The following is a 15,393-nucleotide window of genomic DNA, read 5'->3' on the forward strand; positions in this document are numbered from 1 at the left end:
AAAGAAATGCAACTCCCACAGGTTGAGATAAGAACAGTTTAGTAACTAATGTATAACACAAATCACTACTGCTGCCACCAATAATAGTAATGAGAAAGGAAATAACAAGGGAAGAGAATACAAGACCTCATCACCAGGTGAACGATAACTCGCTCCCCCAGCCCGACCAAGCACTGACAGATACCTCCTCCAACCCTGCTGTCCCCCTAGCCCTTCTGGGTCCCTCCCAATTACCCCCTGGGCATGACGTGCTGTGGTATGGAATACCTCTTTGGTCAGTTTGGGTCAGGTGTCCTGTCTCTGCTTCCTCCCGGCTTCCCCTCCTCCCTGGCAGAGCATGAGGCTCACAAAGTCCTTGGCCAAACCAAAACATCATTGTTATCAGCTCTGTTCCCAGCTGAAAGTCAAAACACAGCACTGCACCAGCTACCAAGAAGGAGAAAAAATGACTGCCGCTGCTAAACCCAGGACACTACTGGAGAAGGGAAACCACTGCCTCTGGTGACATCTGCCTTGGGGCTCCAGCTCTCTTAAAAGTTCTTTAAAATGCTTTTCCTCCTCAATGTTATCCAGATGTGAAGGATGACAAAGGAAGATCATTTGCCAGAGTGACAGGAGCTCACTCACCCCTTGGCCAGCTTTTTGTGGCCACAAGGATTTTGCTGCCTGCTCTTCCCCTTCACCTGCCCCATGGGGATGAAGCCGGCTCCTCTTGGGTGTCCCATCTCACATCCCAGTGCCAGATGCTGGTTTCCCTCATCCTGCCCAAGTCCCTACTGTCCCCAGCGGAGCTTTGCAATGTTTCTCTAGTGGTTTATCACACCCTGCCTGCTTCTGGAGGGCTGGGGTCTTCCCCAGCCAGGAACTGGGGTGTCCACAAGCAAAGGGTTGTCAGCACCGGCATGCTGGAGTGTGCAAATGGTTTTCTGGCTTGCCAGAGTGACAGGAGCTCACTCACCCCTTGGCCAGTGGCCAAATGGCATGGCTGGGTGGCTGCCAGTGTTTGCATTAACAGCTGCCAGCTTGTGGTTTGAGGTCACCCGTTCTTTCCAGTGTTTCATTTCCACTTATTTCATGCCTGTAATGACATGGAGCAGGCCACAGCCCCACCACCCCACCCTCCCTGCCCTCCTCTGCGAGGAGAACTTCTTTGGGTTTCCCTGGGGCCTGGACAGCATCATCATAGCACTGCATCCCCACTGAGCATCCCGGGATGCCAGGAGGGGACGTGCCAGCATCCCATCACCCCTTAGGGGCTCTTCTCCTCCTCGGGACATCACTCAGGGGACCAGACACATCGTCCCAGGGGACTAGAGTCATCCTCCTAGGCAAAAATAAACCCCAAGGCCAACGTGTGGAAGGTTCGTGCCAAGGCACAGCCCCTCACAAAATAATTCATAGCTGCCATCACTCCCTGCCAAGGGCTTTGGGAGGCTGTTTTATTAGCAGCTCGCTATGAATAAATCTCTCTTTTCGTAACATGACAGCCAGGAGTGGAACGCCCGGAGCCACACTTGGGATAGGGCGGGATGGGGGGGTCTCTCTGGCTCCCTGAATCCCCAGGGATGCTGGAGTGAGGTTTTTGCTCGAGGAGAAAGAGGAGGAACAGAAGAAGGAGGAGGAGGAGGAGGAGGAAAAGGGCGGTTGTGCCGGCAGCGACCGCCCTCGTCCCGCCCCACGGCAGCCGCCGGGCACCAGGTACCGGGCAGGCGGCGGCTGCGCGCATGGAGGCGGCGGCGGCCCCGGCCCCGGGCGGCGGCCCCGGTACCCTGTTGCTCTGCCTGGCACTGGCCTCCGGTAAGCGCGGGGCACCCGGCGCGGCGCGGCTCGGCTCGGGAGTCCCCTGCTCCGACACAGCCCCGGTGCTGCCCCTGTCCCATCCCGCTGTTTCCCGGTACCACGCTGGTCTTCCTCCACCCACCTCCCGGTCCCATCCTGGTGCCCCCTGTGCCTCTTCTGGTGCTATCCCATCCCGCTCCGCCCCCCCCCCCCCCCGGCCTGTTGATCCCCCCCTGTTCCCCTGCCCCATCCCGACGCTGCCCCTGTCCCAACCTCGTACCCATCCTGGCGCTTTTCCAGTCCCACCACAGTGACTCCCCGTGTTCCCCGGACAATCCCATCCCAGTCTTTCCCCCATGCCCAGTCCTGTCTCTGTGCTCCCCCGTGCTTCCCTGCACCCACCCCATGTGCCTCCATGTCCTGTGCTGGTAATCCTCACTGTCCCATCCCAGTGCTCCCCTGTATCAGCTTGGCTCTGGATCTCTGGAACCAGATCTCGGGGCCAGGATAGAGCAGGGATGCGCTGGGTGGATCCTGCAGTAGGGCTGAGATGCGACACTGCTCATGGTACACCCGTGGTTTGCCTCCTTGGCAGCGCCAGGGATGGGGGATGTGGGGGCTGCCGATACCTGTTCAGCCAGTGTACAAGTGTCCCGGTGGTAGTTCCCAAGTGCGTGGGAAGTGGGAAAAGCTGGCTGCAGCTGCCTGCTCAGGGCTGGCAGGAGATAACCACAGGCAGAGCTGAACATCGGCCGGGCTTGGCGATACCCGGGGCATCGGAGAGCTTTGGGTTTGGCCCTTTGGCAGAGCTGGGGCATGACAAAACCTGCCCAACCTGTGCTGGCAGGAGGAGCTTCAGGGTGGCCGACCTGTTCTGGGGCGGGGGTGCCCATCAGACCAAGGCGATGCCCCACGTGGTTGCTTTCCGGCAATTCGGGCTTTCCCAGGGGAATGTTGGGGGTGTTATGGCAAAATAGCCCTGTGTTTGGGATGCTTGTTCCTGGGTTATCTCTGACTGCCTCACACAGCAGAGACAGGCTCTCAGCATGTCACAGAGATGAGGTTGTTCGCACCCGCAAGGTGCTGAGCTCAGGGTACTGGGGGGCACCCCACACTCCCCGCTCCACCCCCACCCCCCGAGCTGGAGGTGCCATCGGGGCTGTCCTCTCCAAGGGGCTGCCAGCCCAAAGGGTGCCAAAATCTGCATCTGGTTGCAATAAGGGTGGGGATCTCGTCTTGGTGGGGATCTTTCCATGCTGAGCTGTAAACTCGGTCACTGGGGGTGAAGTCAGCCTCCCTCCCTGTGCTGCTGCCTGCTGGTTCCCAGGGGAGGGGGGCAAAACCACCCCATGGCTCAACCCTGGCTCCCATCAGGCAAATCCCACCCCACTGCCTGGTCCAAAAGGGGCTGCATCCCCTCCCCGATGGGATTCTTCAGCTGGAGAAGCCCTGGAAGAAGTTCAGCCCTGTCCTTATTGCAGCTCTGTTACTCAAAGTGTGTTGTTAGCTATATATAGCCAAGAGGGACACGTGTGCTGGGAACATCTCTGCCGTAGGATGGGGAGGGCACCAGAGCCTTGGCACCCTCTCCATTGCTGTCAGGGTACTGGGTAGGAACATGGGAACCAGGCTATGCAGCTGTCCAGGCTTGGTGCCCAAAGTCCCCCTTTCCAGGAGGCCTTGACGTGGCCAAGCTGCAAAGTGCACCCACTCAGAACAGGAACACCCAGCACCCTGCCCCACCAGGCAGGACCTGTCCCCACTCCACTGGGTGCCACCACAATGGGGTGAATCCCTGGGGAGGGCTGGGCTGGGAGCGGGACCGTGCTGAGTCAGTGCTGCTATGCCAGCGATCTGGTTACTGATCCGGTTACTGCCACTGCTGCCGGGACGTGCTGGGTCTGAGCCAGCCCTCAGTTTTGTCCCATTGCCAGAGCGAGCATGGTTACCCATTTTCCAGCTTGATCCATGCCCCAGTGCAGCAGTGAGTGATGTTGTGGTGGGAATTTAGCTGTTGGACACTGGAAGCGACTGGGCTTCGGTGGGTGCTGAACTGCAGTGTTCACGTCTCCCCACTCCCATGGCTGGTGTGCTTTTTAGAATCAGAGAATCCCAGACTGATTTGGGTTGGAAGGGACCTTAAAGTTCATCCCGTTCTAATCCCCTGCCATGGGTAGGGACACCTTCCACTAGACCAGGTTGCTCCAAGGTTGCTCCAAGCCCTGACCAACCTGGCCTTGAACACTGGCAGGGATGCAGCAGCCACAGCTTCTTTGGGTCACCTGTGCCAGTGCCTCACCAATCCTCACAGTAAAGAACTTCTTCCCTAGATCTAACCTGAACTTCCCCTGTTTCGGTTTAAACCCACCACCCCTTGTCCTATTCCTACAGTCACTGATGAAGAGTCCCTCTCCAGCATCCTTGCAGGCCCCCTTCAGATACTGGAAGGCTGCTACAAGGTCTCCATGCAGCCTTCTCTTCTCCAGGCTGAACAGCTCCAAGAAGACCATGGTCTTCAGAAAGGGAGCTGGACATCTCTGGGGATCCCCTCCCTTCCTCCTCCCTGTGCACTGGAGCTGCTGGCTGCCCACAGACTGTGCCGTGCCCCCTAAACCCCTCTCATCCCGCTCCAGGACGCTGGTGCTGAGTGAAGGAGGCAGGCAGGGACCAGCTTTCCCTTCTCCTCACCCTGGGGAACAGCCAAGCCAATGCTGCTGGGGAAGGGGGGTTCTTTGCCAGTCCCCTCCCTATGGCCAAGGCCAGGATGAGTGGCTGTGGTGGGTGGTGGTGGTGATGCTCTAGCCAAGCTTCACCACCTGACCCACTTCCATTGCCTTTCAGGTTTGGCTTTTTTTGGTTGTGTGGGTGCTGACACGAATGTCACCACTGACCATGGAACGGAGGGATCTACCTGTGGCACAGCCCGGAGCTGCATGGGTATGGTGCAAGGATGCTTAGGGGAGCTGGTGGCACCGGATGGGAGCTGAGCAATGCAGGGCAGAGGGCTGGGATGGAGGATGGATGTTGTATCAACCACAGCCACACAGGGAAGCAGCATGCCACAGCCAAGGACACACACTCCTGTGGCTCTGGATGGACCAGATGCCCTCTGAGGAGAACTGTAACCCCCGGGGGGGGGCGGTTTTCCTTGTCACCCCAGGGAATGTGACACAGCTGAGGCGGCAGGGACACTTCTCCAGGTGCCCGGAGGAATACAAGCACTACTGTGTCAAGGGGAGATGCCGATTCCTCATGGCCGAGAAGGCGCCAGCTTGTGTGTAAGCCACTGCTGCTGGGGACATGGAGAGAGGGAAGAGGAGGGCACCATGGTGGGGTTTTGGACACCAAATCCATCTTCTGCCTCCCCTGTGCCATGGGGTAGGTGTGAGAGGGGCTACACGGGGGCTCGCTGTGAGAGGGTGGACATCTTCTACCTGCGAGGCGACCGGGGCCAGATTGTCATCATCTCCCTGATTGCTGCCATCGTCACCCTTATCATCCTCATCGTCTGCGCCTGCCTCTGCAGTCAGTACGTGCTGGGGGGAACAGGGCGAGGCACGGGAAGAGGTTATGGGGAACGCTGCCCACCTCCAGTGGCTGCAGGAAGTTGGATTTAGGGGTCCCTGCTCTGGCCTCTGAGGGTGCTGGGGGGGATGCGAGGCATTGCCTTGGAGCTGGACACCATGCACGATCCCACCCAGAGCTTCTGTGGGTGAAAGTGGAGGGAGGAGGAGCAGCTAAACTGCCATGCCTCGTTTTCCTTTTGGGTTTTATTTTGGTTTTAATTATTCCGCCCCCATCAAAGCCACTGTCGGAAGCAGCGCAGAAAGAGAAAGGCGAACGAGATGGAGACGTTAAACAAGAATTTGCCTTCCAAAAGCGAGGACGTGCTGGAGACAGGCATTGCGTGAAGGTACATGGGGTTGGTGATGGCGACTGATCCCCGGATAACGGGAGGACCCCCACGAGGGGCAGCTGCTCTCCCTCCCCTCTCTCTGCAGGAGCTCCAGGTACCTGCAGGCGGGTCCCGGAGAGATAGCGGCACCGGCTGGCTCGAATGGCGACGGCTAAAACTAACGGCGGTGTTAATAAAGGGGTGAACGGGAAGGTGCCAATGTCTCGACTGATCCTTGCGTGGGAGCGCCGCCGGTTCCGGCTGTGGGTGCGGCGCTGCTGGTCCGAGGCCCGGCGGTGCAGCCCAACCCCTCTGCGTCCGCCAGGGGGCGCCGCAGTGAGGGGCAGCAGAGGCTGCAGAGCCTGCCCCACGGCCAGCAGGGGGCGCCGCCGCCGCGGAAGGAGGTCCCTGTGCCTGGGGCTGTGCCCATCTGCGAGCGCCGCGCTGGGGCTGCTGCCCCCCCGCCATGGATCCTCCCGGTGCTGCCGCCGCGGCCCCCTGCGGGCGGCGTCCGAGCCGGAGACCAGGACGAGGGAGTCGCTGTCCCGACCCCGCGGGGCTTCTCCGGGGAAGTTTCAGACACAGAGAACCGGGAGCGACACTGGCCCCCGCCTGCCCTGCGCGGCCTCGGCATCCCGGGACGTTGCCGAGCAAGGGAAGCCGGGGGAAAAAGGGGCAGAACCGGTGCTATTTCCTCGCTTCTTCCTCCGCTGCTGGGCTACGGTGCGGGTGCGGCGGCACCAGCCGCTGCCCGGTTACCACTGCTCGCAGCCCAGGCTTTGCGTGTTGGGATCCTGCCAGGAACCACGGCGGAAAGGGGCAGGTATAGGGGGTCGCGGCTGTCTGCACCGGCAGTCACTGGTGGCCGGAACCATCCATGGGTTCCCGGTGACTTCCGCGGGGGCCGCCGGTGACCCCTCCCGTTGCCGCGCTCCCTCCTCCCGGAGCGGGCACCGGCTGTTGCTTTTGCCCGGCTCTTCACCGTAGCGTCTCCGGCAGGACGAGCTTTCCCTCCCTCCGGCCGGCTCTGGCGAGAGCTCGGACTGCTGAGTGTGGGAGCTGCTGGGGCAAACTGGTTTACACTGCGGTTGCTCTGAGTGGAGCCGTGGTTTGACCTAAGCCCTTCTTTTTCAGCTCAAAAGAGGCTGCGGTGGGAGCAGAGGCCCAGAGCCCTGCACCGGCTTCTGGCGCCCCGTTGGTGGCTCTGTGAAGCCCGAGCGGGCACGGGGAGAGTGGGCCGCCCGGTGGTGCCGATCCCTCGGGAGCTGTCGTTGATCCGGGTGGTGCCGTGTGGGGAAAGCTCATCCTCACCGAGGAGCGCGGCCCGAGGGGTGAGGACACCTCGGTGGGGTGGGTGCCCCGATCCTGGGCGGTGGGATCGAGGAGATGGCTCCGGGGGAATCCCCGGGTGGCGCAGGAGGCACCGGGGTCCCCGTTCACGGTGTCTGGAGAGGTGGGAGCAGGCGCTGTCGGGGTCCGACCCAGACCCCCGGCACTGGGAGGTGCCGGTCCCCGTCTGAGGCTGCCGGGGTCGGTCTGTGCCGCTGTTGCCGCTCAGGGATGGAGGTTTTTCAGGCAGATCCTGGCACTCACCCGCCCTCCCGGAAAGAACCGGTACATTCCTGGGGTCCCAGCCCCGCTTCTCCCTCCCCGGCTGTCTCAGGGGTGTGGGGCCGGGCAGAGCTGCCGGGGTTGGCCGGGGAGCAGCCCCGGGACTCATTCAGGGGTGTGCTGCCAGGAGCTGACTGTGCCGTGTCTGTCCCTGCACAGGGATGGACGCATGGATGGGCAGAAGAGCCCCAGCCACGCCAGGAGCTGTGTGCTGAGACCGATGCTGCCGCCTGACCTGCCCTGTGCCCGCCCGTGGCAGTGCGAGTGCCTGGCTCCAGTGCGGGCACGGCCAGAGGCTGGGGGTTTGGGGTAGCTTTTGGGTACCTTCTGTGTATTTTTGGAAGCTTTTGGGTAGCTTTTCGTGGGTTTTGGGGTAGCTTTGGGCCGTCTGGGGTAATTTCAAGGGGGGTTGTGTGCTTGGAGTTCTGTGTGTTAAGTCCCTGTTTCTTTCAGGCTCAGCTCACTTACGGCTTGGGACAGTGTTTCTGCCAGCCTTTTTTTTTTCAGGCCCAGCCTCTGGATGGGTCCAGTTCCGCTGTGGCTGCAGCTCGTGTCCATCTCCAGCCTCTGCTGCTGCTTCAACCCGCTTGTGCTTGTAAGCTAAGTCTGGCTCATGGCCAGGTCGTAAATCAGTCACTGTCACGATATGTAGATGAATATGACCTGTCATAATTGCTTGCTCTCCAGCCCTCGGCTAACGAGCGCCCAGGACTCTTGCAGTGGTTGTACATGCCTTGAGTAAATAAGAGCTGAAGGCCCAGCCCAGCATGAAAAGTACCTTTCACCCCAGAGACTACCTCAGGCGCTAAATTCAGGTGAGTGCATACTGGGTGTTCCAGCATTCAGAGACCACCGTGATGGGACACCCCTTCTGGCTGGGATCCATGCACCAGCCTACCCTGCTCCCACAGCCCAACCCCATCCAGCCTGGCCCTGGCTTTGACCCCAGAACCACCCAAGAGGGTCTTGCTTCTGAGCCCAAAGGTGCAGAACTCAGGCCCTAGCCTATCCCCAGTTCTGCAGCTGGGAAATGCCATGTCTATGCTGCAGAGCCCCGGCCCCAGGTCCCGAGTACCAAAGCACCCTCCTGAGCCCCCAAACACCTGATGCTGAGCAGCAAAAGTCAGGACCTGCTCTGTGTTTCTGAGCTCCAGCATCAGCCTATGAGTCATGGCAAGACTTCCATACACAGGAGTTTTGTTTCTAAGCTCTGAACCTGTTTCTTGAGCAGCTAAACACAGAACTAGGGCTCTGTCTGAGCTCCAGAACGGATCACACGAGCCAGGTTCCGACACGTGAGGCTTGGTCTCCATTTCTGAACTAGTGACCCCGATTTCGAGCCCCCAAACCGCAGGACTCGGTGTCTGTTTCTGAACCCAAAACGGCCCCAGGAGCCGGTTGGCTTCCAGACTCCAACGCTCAGGACTTTGTCTCAGCTCCGAGCCCGGTTCCAGGCCAGGCTCAGCTCTCGCTCTCCTCTCCCCGAGCGTGTGCCGGAGCCCGGGGTGCCCTCCTCGGGGACCACAACCATGCCCTCGGGGAGCTTCAGGCGAACCCCAGAGCAGGTGTCCAGCCCCGCAGGGCTCGGCTCTCTCGGGGACTGGGGACCGGGTCCCGGACAGCCACCGGCAGCCACGTCCAGGGAACGCGGGGCTCGTTATGGATGCCCAGCACCGACCGGGGCCAGTCCCCGCTCTGCAGGGCTCTGCTAAGCCGCAGCCCCCACTGAGGCCCCAAACCGGGCGGCGCTCGGGAAGGGGTCGGGGAACCAGTGGCCGGCTCGGGCGAGAGCGCCGACACCGACCGGTCAGGCGCAGAACCGGCAGCCCCGAGAGCTGCACGTACGAAGATGGCGGTAGCACGGGTCAACCTTCGGGCCCCTGCGGACCCTGAGCGCCTGCGCGTGGCGTGGCTTGCCGGCTGAACGGCCTCTCGACCGCTGGGTCCTAGCGTCCGCCGCCCGGGGGCTCCCGGCTCTCAGCATCCCGGAGCTGTTGTGTGGTGGTGGGTTTTTTTACCTAATTTTCTCCAAAAAGGAGGTTTCTTCGGCCACTGAGCCCCTGCCGTTGTCTGTGCTTCAATAATCTCCCAGGTTTTCATTTAAAAAGGAAAAAACTCAAACCAAACCCACCACTCACCAAATGCCAGAAGATGCTGACTGCGAGGGTAAAGTCTCCGTCATTCAAACGGAGCAATTAACTGAATTAACTCCAGCTGATACTCCTGTAATTTGCCCGAGGCTCATCTGTAGCACAGCCAGAGGAAATCTCATTTGCTTCCCTTAGCAATAAACCTTGCAAATCGTTATTTGTTCATAGATAACTAAAGATACTGGTAATATACAGGCTTTTGCTTGGACTTGACCCCTTAAAGGACCAATATACTCTTTAAACACATGCTGATGGTGTTAGGATGGGGGGGGGGGATTTTCCTGCCTCCTGGGTGGAGACAACCTGGCAAAGGTTGGAGCTGCACACCTGGGCTGAGCACTAGGAGCCCCTTCCTTTGGCCACAACCTAGATTTTGGGGAATTTCTAACCTCAGAGATACTTTGATTTCATGCACACCATCTATTTCTCTCTCTCCTGGCCAGCTTTGCTTCAAGCTGCCTCAAAGCAGCTCAAGAGCCAGATCCACAATGAGGGCAGTGGATCTGAAGCCCCTTGGGTGCAGCAGGGGCTGTTGGATGCAGGATGCATCCCCGTCATCCCACATCCAACAGCGATGCCAATACACCCCTCCACAAGCATGCAGCGGAGGACAAGAACCCACCTGGGATACCCCAAGCACCCAGGTGGCGCTGCAGATGGTAGAGGAAGAACCCAGCCATGGGCAGCCTCCTCCTAAACCCTTGAGCGTGGCAGGAGACAGGCACCATAAACTGAAACACAGAGCCTTGCCAACATCACAGTATTTATTTTCTGCACCAGTCGTACAGACCCTTCTCCACACAACCGTCTGACAGTAAGGCATTCTTTACGACTCTTTAAGGTTTTCCCCAGCCCCCCGTGCCTGCTGCCTCAGCGCAGCGTCACCAGCTCTTCAGCAGAAGTGGGATGAATGGCAACGGTGTTGTCCAGGTCAGCCTTGGTGGCCCCCATTTTGATGGCCACAGCAAAGCCCTGCAGTATCTCATCACAGCCCAGCCCTTGCATGTGCAATCCCACCACCTATGGGGAAGAAGAGAGAGGCTGGATTGGACACAGCACTGGCAGACTGGTTTGGGTTGGAAGGGACCTTGAAGCTCATCCCGTTCCAGTCCCCTGCCATGGGCAGGAACACCTTCCACTAGGCTAGGCTGTTCCAAGCCCCGTCCACAGCCTTGAACACTGTTGGGTTCAAGGGCATGGGGACTTGAACCCAACGGGTAGCCATCGGACAAGCCTCAGCTTCTCTGGGGAACCTGAGCCAGGGCCTCACCATCCTCACAGGAAAGAACTTCCTAACATCTCATCTCAGTCTCCCCTCTGTCAGGTTAAAGCCATTCCCCTTGTCCTGTCCCTGCAGGTCCTTGTCCAAAGTCCCTCTCCAGGTTTCTTGTTGCCCCTTTAGGCATTTGGCGGCTGCTATAAGGTCTCCTTGGAGCTTTCTCTTCTCCATTCTGAACAAGCCCAGCTCTCTAAGCCTTCTCCAGAGCAGAGGTACCCCAACCCTCAGAGGATCTTTGTGGCCATCCATGAATCTAGTGTGAATGTTGGGCTTGATGCTGAGGGAGCTGTATCAGACCTGACCATGAGGGTACAAGAGGACCAGCTGTGGTCCTTTCCATCCCCATGCACTGCCCGGTTGTCCCCCAACGTCCCCTCCACACACCTTCTCCTCCTTGCCAGCGCACACCAGCTTCATGATGCACTTCACCTTCCTCTGGGTGACAGCGTGGTACAGGGGGTTGAAGGATGTACTGTAGATCTTCACATTCTCCCTCCCATATGCAGCCATGGCTTCATCTGCAGCAGAAGACACAACACATGGGTGAAGGGGCTGCGCCATATGTACGAGGTGCTTATAATGAGGGACTCAAAGCACATTTTGCAAGGCTCAGACCACTTGCTGGAGATCAGATTGTTTCCTTGAGCATCAAATCACCACCTCTGAGCCACAATGTACCCAGCCCCATTTGTCCCTACCTTCAGTGAGACCCACAGTGCCAATGGGTGGGTGGCTGAAGACAACAGTGGGGATGTAATGGTAGTCAAGCCGTGAGTCCTGCTTGCCCTCAAAGAGCCTGTGGGCCAGCTTTCTGCCAGCTGCAATGGCCACTGTGGGGAGGGATGAGGATGAGGAGCCTGACCTGTGGCACGAATGGGCCATGGAGGGGAAGGTGGCACAGCCATGGTACCTGGGGTGAGGAGAGCTCTCCCACACACATCCCCGATGGCATAGACCCCTCTCCTGGTGGTGTTCTGGTATTCATCCACCACCACATGGCCTTTGGCATCCATCTGCACACCCTGCCATTGGGAAACAGCAGCTGCTTTTGGCAAAGTGTGCTGAGTGGGATGGGACAAGCAATGTCCATGGGGGACTCATGCTGGTGGCCACAGTGCTACCAGCCGCAGGGAGATCATGGTGGGAATACCATCCTATGGCAGGCTCTGGAGACCCATGGGACCCCGGGGACCCGTGAGTCCCCAAAGACCTGAGGGGCATCCTTGAACCAGCGCTGCCATCTCACCACTCGGTCCAGGCACAGGTCCTGGGTGTTGGGTTCCCTCCCCACAGCCCACAGCAGGCAGTCCACGTCCTGAATCACTTCCTCCGTTGGCTTGTGGCCTGGCATTGAGGAGGTCACTGTCACAGCCAGCAGCCCAGAAGGGGACTTGGTGACCGTCTTGACCTGTGGGGAACAACAGGAGCCACAGGGGAAGAAGGTGGCAACAGCTTTTGCCTTATAGCAGGTGACAGTAGCCATAGCACAGAACCAGGGATGCCCCAAAATGCCAGCATTCCCCCATGCCTGCCTCCCCAGGAAGGATGGGGAAAGCGTGCCCATACCTGTGTGTGTTTCCAGACATCCACCCCGCTGTTCTCCAGCTCCTGAGTGCAGTTTGAGCTGATCATGGAGTCGAAAGTCCTCAGAACCTGGGCAGGGACCCATGAGATGAAGGCACCACCGGGCAGCCCCCTCCTTGGGCATTCCCCCATGCCCATGCCCCATCCAGGCCCAGAGAGGTTTGGAGCGTTAATGATCAAGTTCTCCTGTGTCTGCTTTTCCTTTAAGTTGTTGGGTTATTTTATTTTCAAGTCAGGGTTTGAAATAAAGCTCAAGTAAGCAGGTGTGGCAGCAGGAATGCCAGTCACAGGCTGGTGCTGCCAAGTTGCCTGGCAGCACACCTACACTCTGCTCCTCCTTACACCCATCGGCATCACACCACAATCCTCTGCACCACCATTCCCACTCTCCTAAGCCTGCCATGGCTCAGACCCTCCTTTAGAAGTCCATATGTGAGCAGACAAGAGGGAAACTCTGGTGAGGTGGGATGTGACTACGGGGCGCAAACATGGCTGGGGATAACCGGTGGCAGGCACTACCTTGTCCTGGCGGATCAGCAGGGATGACTTGGAGCCCAGCGTAGAGAGGATCCCCACGATTTCCACTGCAATGTAGCCGGCACCGACAATCACACTACGCCTGTAGAGAAGGGGTGATGCCGTGTGTGGGCATGTGGAGCTGCTGGTGATGGTGGTGGCGAAGTGGTGGTGGTAAAATGAGCACTGGTTTACCTGGGCAGCTCCTCCAGGTCAAAGAAGCCATCGCTGGTCATCCCCAGGCTGGCGCCTGCAAAACAGAGCCCCTTTCACACCCCTTCCCATCTTCCCCTCCCCAAAATCCCACTTTGCTTCGATAGGACTCTGTCAGACTCACCGGGAATTTGGCTGTCAGAAGGGACAGCCGGGTGCCCGCCTGTGGCTATAAGGATGTGAGGAGCTGTGTATCTTTTCCCATCCACTTCGATGGTAGGCTCAGGATCAGCGGTGAACTTGCCATAGCCCCGAATGATGTCAATGTGAGCCTTGGTGGAGTAAGAATCACAGAATCATAGAATGGTTTGGATTGGAAAGGACCTTAAGATCATCCAGTTCCAACCCCCTGCCATGGGCAGGGACACCTCACACTAGACCATATTGGCCAAGGCTCTGTCCAACCTGTCCTTGAACACTGCCAGGGATAGAGCATTCACTTCTGTGTGTGATTAACAGCGGGACAAGGTGCGAGAGCCAGCTAATGGAGCCGGGGGAAAGATGACACCCATTAAGGCTGGAAAAGTGGCTGAAAATCCAACAGATCCTACTTCCCTACTCAGCTTGCAGGACAAACACATCCTCACCTTCTTGAGGTTACTCTCATAGATCTCATTGAGGCGCCTCACGTAAGCATCACGCTTCTCTTTAATGGTTCTGGAAGAGAGCAGAGGCTTATTGCCACCATAAGCAAAGGAAGCTACAGAGCTCAGAGAGAAACAATTCATTCCCTTCAGTACATGGCACCCACACTACAAAATAAACCAGCCACCAGCTACCCAGCCTTCCCCACCAGGGTGGTTTTTGTGCCTGCCTTTGCTGCATCCATCTTTTCCAGAGTCTTTTCTCACCCCTTTTCCAAAATACAGCAGGAATCCAGGCTACATAACCAGCTTGGCATCCATCCACAGGAAGCCTCAAAGCAGCCAGAGACCCCTTTGTGGCAGACAACATACCACAGGGTTGAGGTGCTTCTCTGTGGCTGCTTCCCATGGGAATCGCACCAGGAGATGCTTGATTCCACCCGGCTCTTTCCATACTTACCTCCAGTTGAACTTGATGCTGGGCGTTTCAAAGCCATAGTCGGCGTGATCATGGACAAACTCCATGTGGACAGCCGCATTCCACATCACCTGCTCATGCAACCCGCAAGTCAGGATATGGGAAAACCCCAGCCACCCTTCCCAATGTTTTCCCTCTGCCCACAGCAGCCCACAGGACACGGATGTGAACATATCACAGCATCCTGATGGCTCAATACACCCTGAGCCCCTGCTTCCTCCCCACGATTCAGCAGACACCCACACCAAAGCCAGCAATGAAAGCACCCTTACCTTCTTTGGCACGCATCCGACATTGACCTAGAGGGGAGGTAAGAGCAAGTCTTGGCATTTTAAGGCTCAGTGTTTCAAAGGGGGTGCTCTGGAGAGAGCATCTCTCATCAGACCGGTATCGAATCCCAGCTCTGTGCTCAGAAAAAATATATTAGGGATGATAGGTCTTTGGCAAAAGAGGGTTATAAGTGCCTTCAGTGCCTCAAGGGCTTGCAATTTGCCTGTTTACCCTCACTTCCTTGAAGAATACGGAAGGCGCAGGGTGTTTAAGTGGGTTTTTTTCCATTGATAATTTAAAGAAGATTCACTAGGAGAAAGGGATTTGCCATTCCCTTCTTGTCCAGAAAACGTCTGTACAGCAACTCTTTGATAGGAAACACACTTAAAAGCGTAAAATTCAAGCCTGTCCCTGGCATTCCTGAGGAACAAGTTTGTTTTCTCTGCTCCCTGTGCCTGACACATCCTGCTTTGCTGCCGTTCAGCTGTAACCGAAATCAGAGTTGTGCTGTGCAGCTCCCGACTCACCAGCATCCATTTATCCTCCCCAGAACAGGCAGGAAGGGGGGGATTAGAACTAGATGATCAAAGGTCCTTTCCAACCCAAAGCATTCTATTATCACCCTCACACTTGAGAGTAGAATTGGACCCTTCCTGTTTCCATGCAACTCAGCATGACACGGCAAATCCTCCAGCAATGCTCCGTGGCTGGCATAGCGCTTTCTACGCTCTAGCTTCCCCAGCGGACCGGGATGAGTCCCAGGGATTATAGGGATGAGGCCGGGGGGATCCACTTGCTGCGTAACTCCTGTGTCCCCATCCACCGCTCATGATGGGAGCGTGTGAACCCCCCGCGAGTGGCCCCGGACTCACGCAAGTGCCGCCAAAGCGATGCGGCTCCACCAGTGCAACGCGGGCTCCCAGTTCGGCCGCTCGCCGAGCCCCTGCCAGGCCCCCCGACCCGCCGCCCAGCACCAGCAGCTCGTACGCGGCAGCCGCCATGCCCCCGACTCGGTAAGGCCGTGCCCCTCCGCT

General features: G+C 58.1%; 2 protein-coding genes across 10 annotated transcripts; one reads left to right on the forward strand and one right to left on the reverse strand.

Annotated features, from left to right (window-relative positions):
• The first annotated feature begins 1,649 nt into the window (after window positions 1–1,649).
• On the forward strand, window positions 1,650–5,886 carry BTC (betacellulin). 4 transcript variants are annotated; one of them, XM_061353745.1, is made up of 5 exons: window positions 1,653–1,797; window positions 4,621–4,716; window positions 4,940–5,057; window positions 5,162–5,308; window positions 5,585–5,886. In XM_061353745.1, the coding sequence occupies exons 1-5, from the start codon at window positions 1,725–1,727 to the stop codon at window positions 5,688–5,690; spliced, it is 540 nt and encodes a 179-aa protein (XP_061209729.1). In that variant the 5' UTR covers window positions 1,653–1,724; the 3' UTR covers window positions 5,691–5,886. The 4 variants fall into 4 exon arrangements, with proteins under 4 accessions (XP_061209731.1, XP_061209729.1, XP_061209728.1 ...); XM_061353744.1 differs by having other exon boundaries at window positions 1,749–1,797; window positions 4,621–5,057; window positions 5,585–5,692; window positions 5,781–5,886; XM_061353747.1 differs by lacking the exon at window positions 4,621–4,716 and having other exon boundaries at window positions 1,650–1,797.
• A 4,281-nt stretch (window positions 5,887–10,167) lies between these two features.
• On the reverse strand, window positions 10,168–15,364 carry GSR (glutathione-disulfide reductase). Of its 6 annotated transcripts, none has more exons than XM_061353717.1 (13): window positions 15,232–15,364; window positions 14,260–14,388; window positions 14,072–14,160; window positions 13,615–13,684; window positions 13,152–13,299; window positions 13,010–13,064; window positions 12,818–12,917; window positions 12,281–12,367; window positions 11,961–12,122; window positions 11,625–11,736; window positions 11,413–11,544; window positions 11,099–11,232; window positions 10,168–10,455 (listed from the first exon to the last, which is right to left on the reverse strand). In XM_061353717.1, exons 1-13 carry the CDS (start codon window positions 15,358–15,360, stop codon window positions 10,306–10,308), a joined length of 1,497 nt encoding a protein of 498 aa, XP_061209701.1. In that variant the 5' UTR covers window positions 15,361–15,364; the 3' UTR covers window positions 10,168–10,305. The 6 variants fall into 6 exon arrangements, with proteins under 6 accessions (XP_061209701.1, XP_061209703.1, XP_061209706.1 ...); XM_061353719.1 differs by having other exon boundaries at window positions 14,362–14,388; window positions 15,232–15,360; XM_061353722.1 differs by lacking the exon at window positions 15,232–15,364 and adding an exon at window positions 14,887–15,119 and having other exon boundaries at window positions 14,362–14,388.
• Window positions 15,365–15,393: the final 29 nt, after the last annotated feature.

The sequence above is a fragment of the Neopsephotus bourkii genome, unplaced genomic scaffold (assembly GCF_033783945.1).
Source record: "Neopsephotus bourkii isolate Nb327-2 ecotype Australia unplaced genomic scaffold, CSIRO-AGI_Nbou_v1 NB_690, whole genome shotgun sequence".
Lineage (NCBI taxonomy): Eukaryota > Metazoa > Chordata > Aves > Psittaciformes > Psittacidae > Neopsephotus > Neopsephotus bourkii.

What these genes read in the sequence shown, in the direction of transcription:
- GSR (XM_061353717.1), bottom strand. Translation starts at nt 15,360, where the DNA reads ATGGCGGCTGCCGCGTACGAGCTGCTGGTGCTGGGCGGCGGGTCGGGG. An exon ending in ATGAGAGTAACCTCAAGAAG is followed by an intron (nt 13,300 to 13,614) that starts GTGAGGATGTGT and finishes TACTCCACCAAG; the next exon opens with GCTCACATTGACATCATTCG. An exon ending in TTCTGACAGCCAAATTCCCG is followed by an intron (nt 13,065 to 13,151) that starts GTGAGTCTGACA and finishes TCTGTTTTGCAG; the next exon opens with GCGCCAGCCTGGGGATGACC.
- BTC (XM_061353743.1), top strand. Translation starts at nt 4,756, where the DNA reads ATGGGAGCTGAGCAATGCAGGGCAGAGGGCTGGGATGGAGGATGGATG. An exon ending in GAGAAGGCGCCAGCTTGTGT is followed by an intron (nt 5,058 to 5,161) that starts GTAAGCCACTGC and finishes GCCATGGGGTAG; the next exon opens with GTGTGAGAGGGGCTACACGG. An exon ending in TGCGCCTGCCTCTGCAGTCA is followed by an intron (nt 5,309 to 5,584) that starts GTACGTGCTGGG and finishes CCCCCATCAAAG; the next exon opens with CCACTGTCGGAAGCAGCGCA.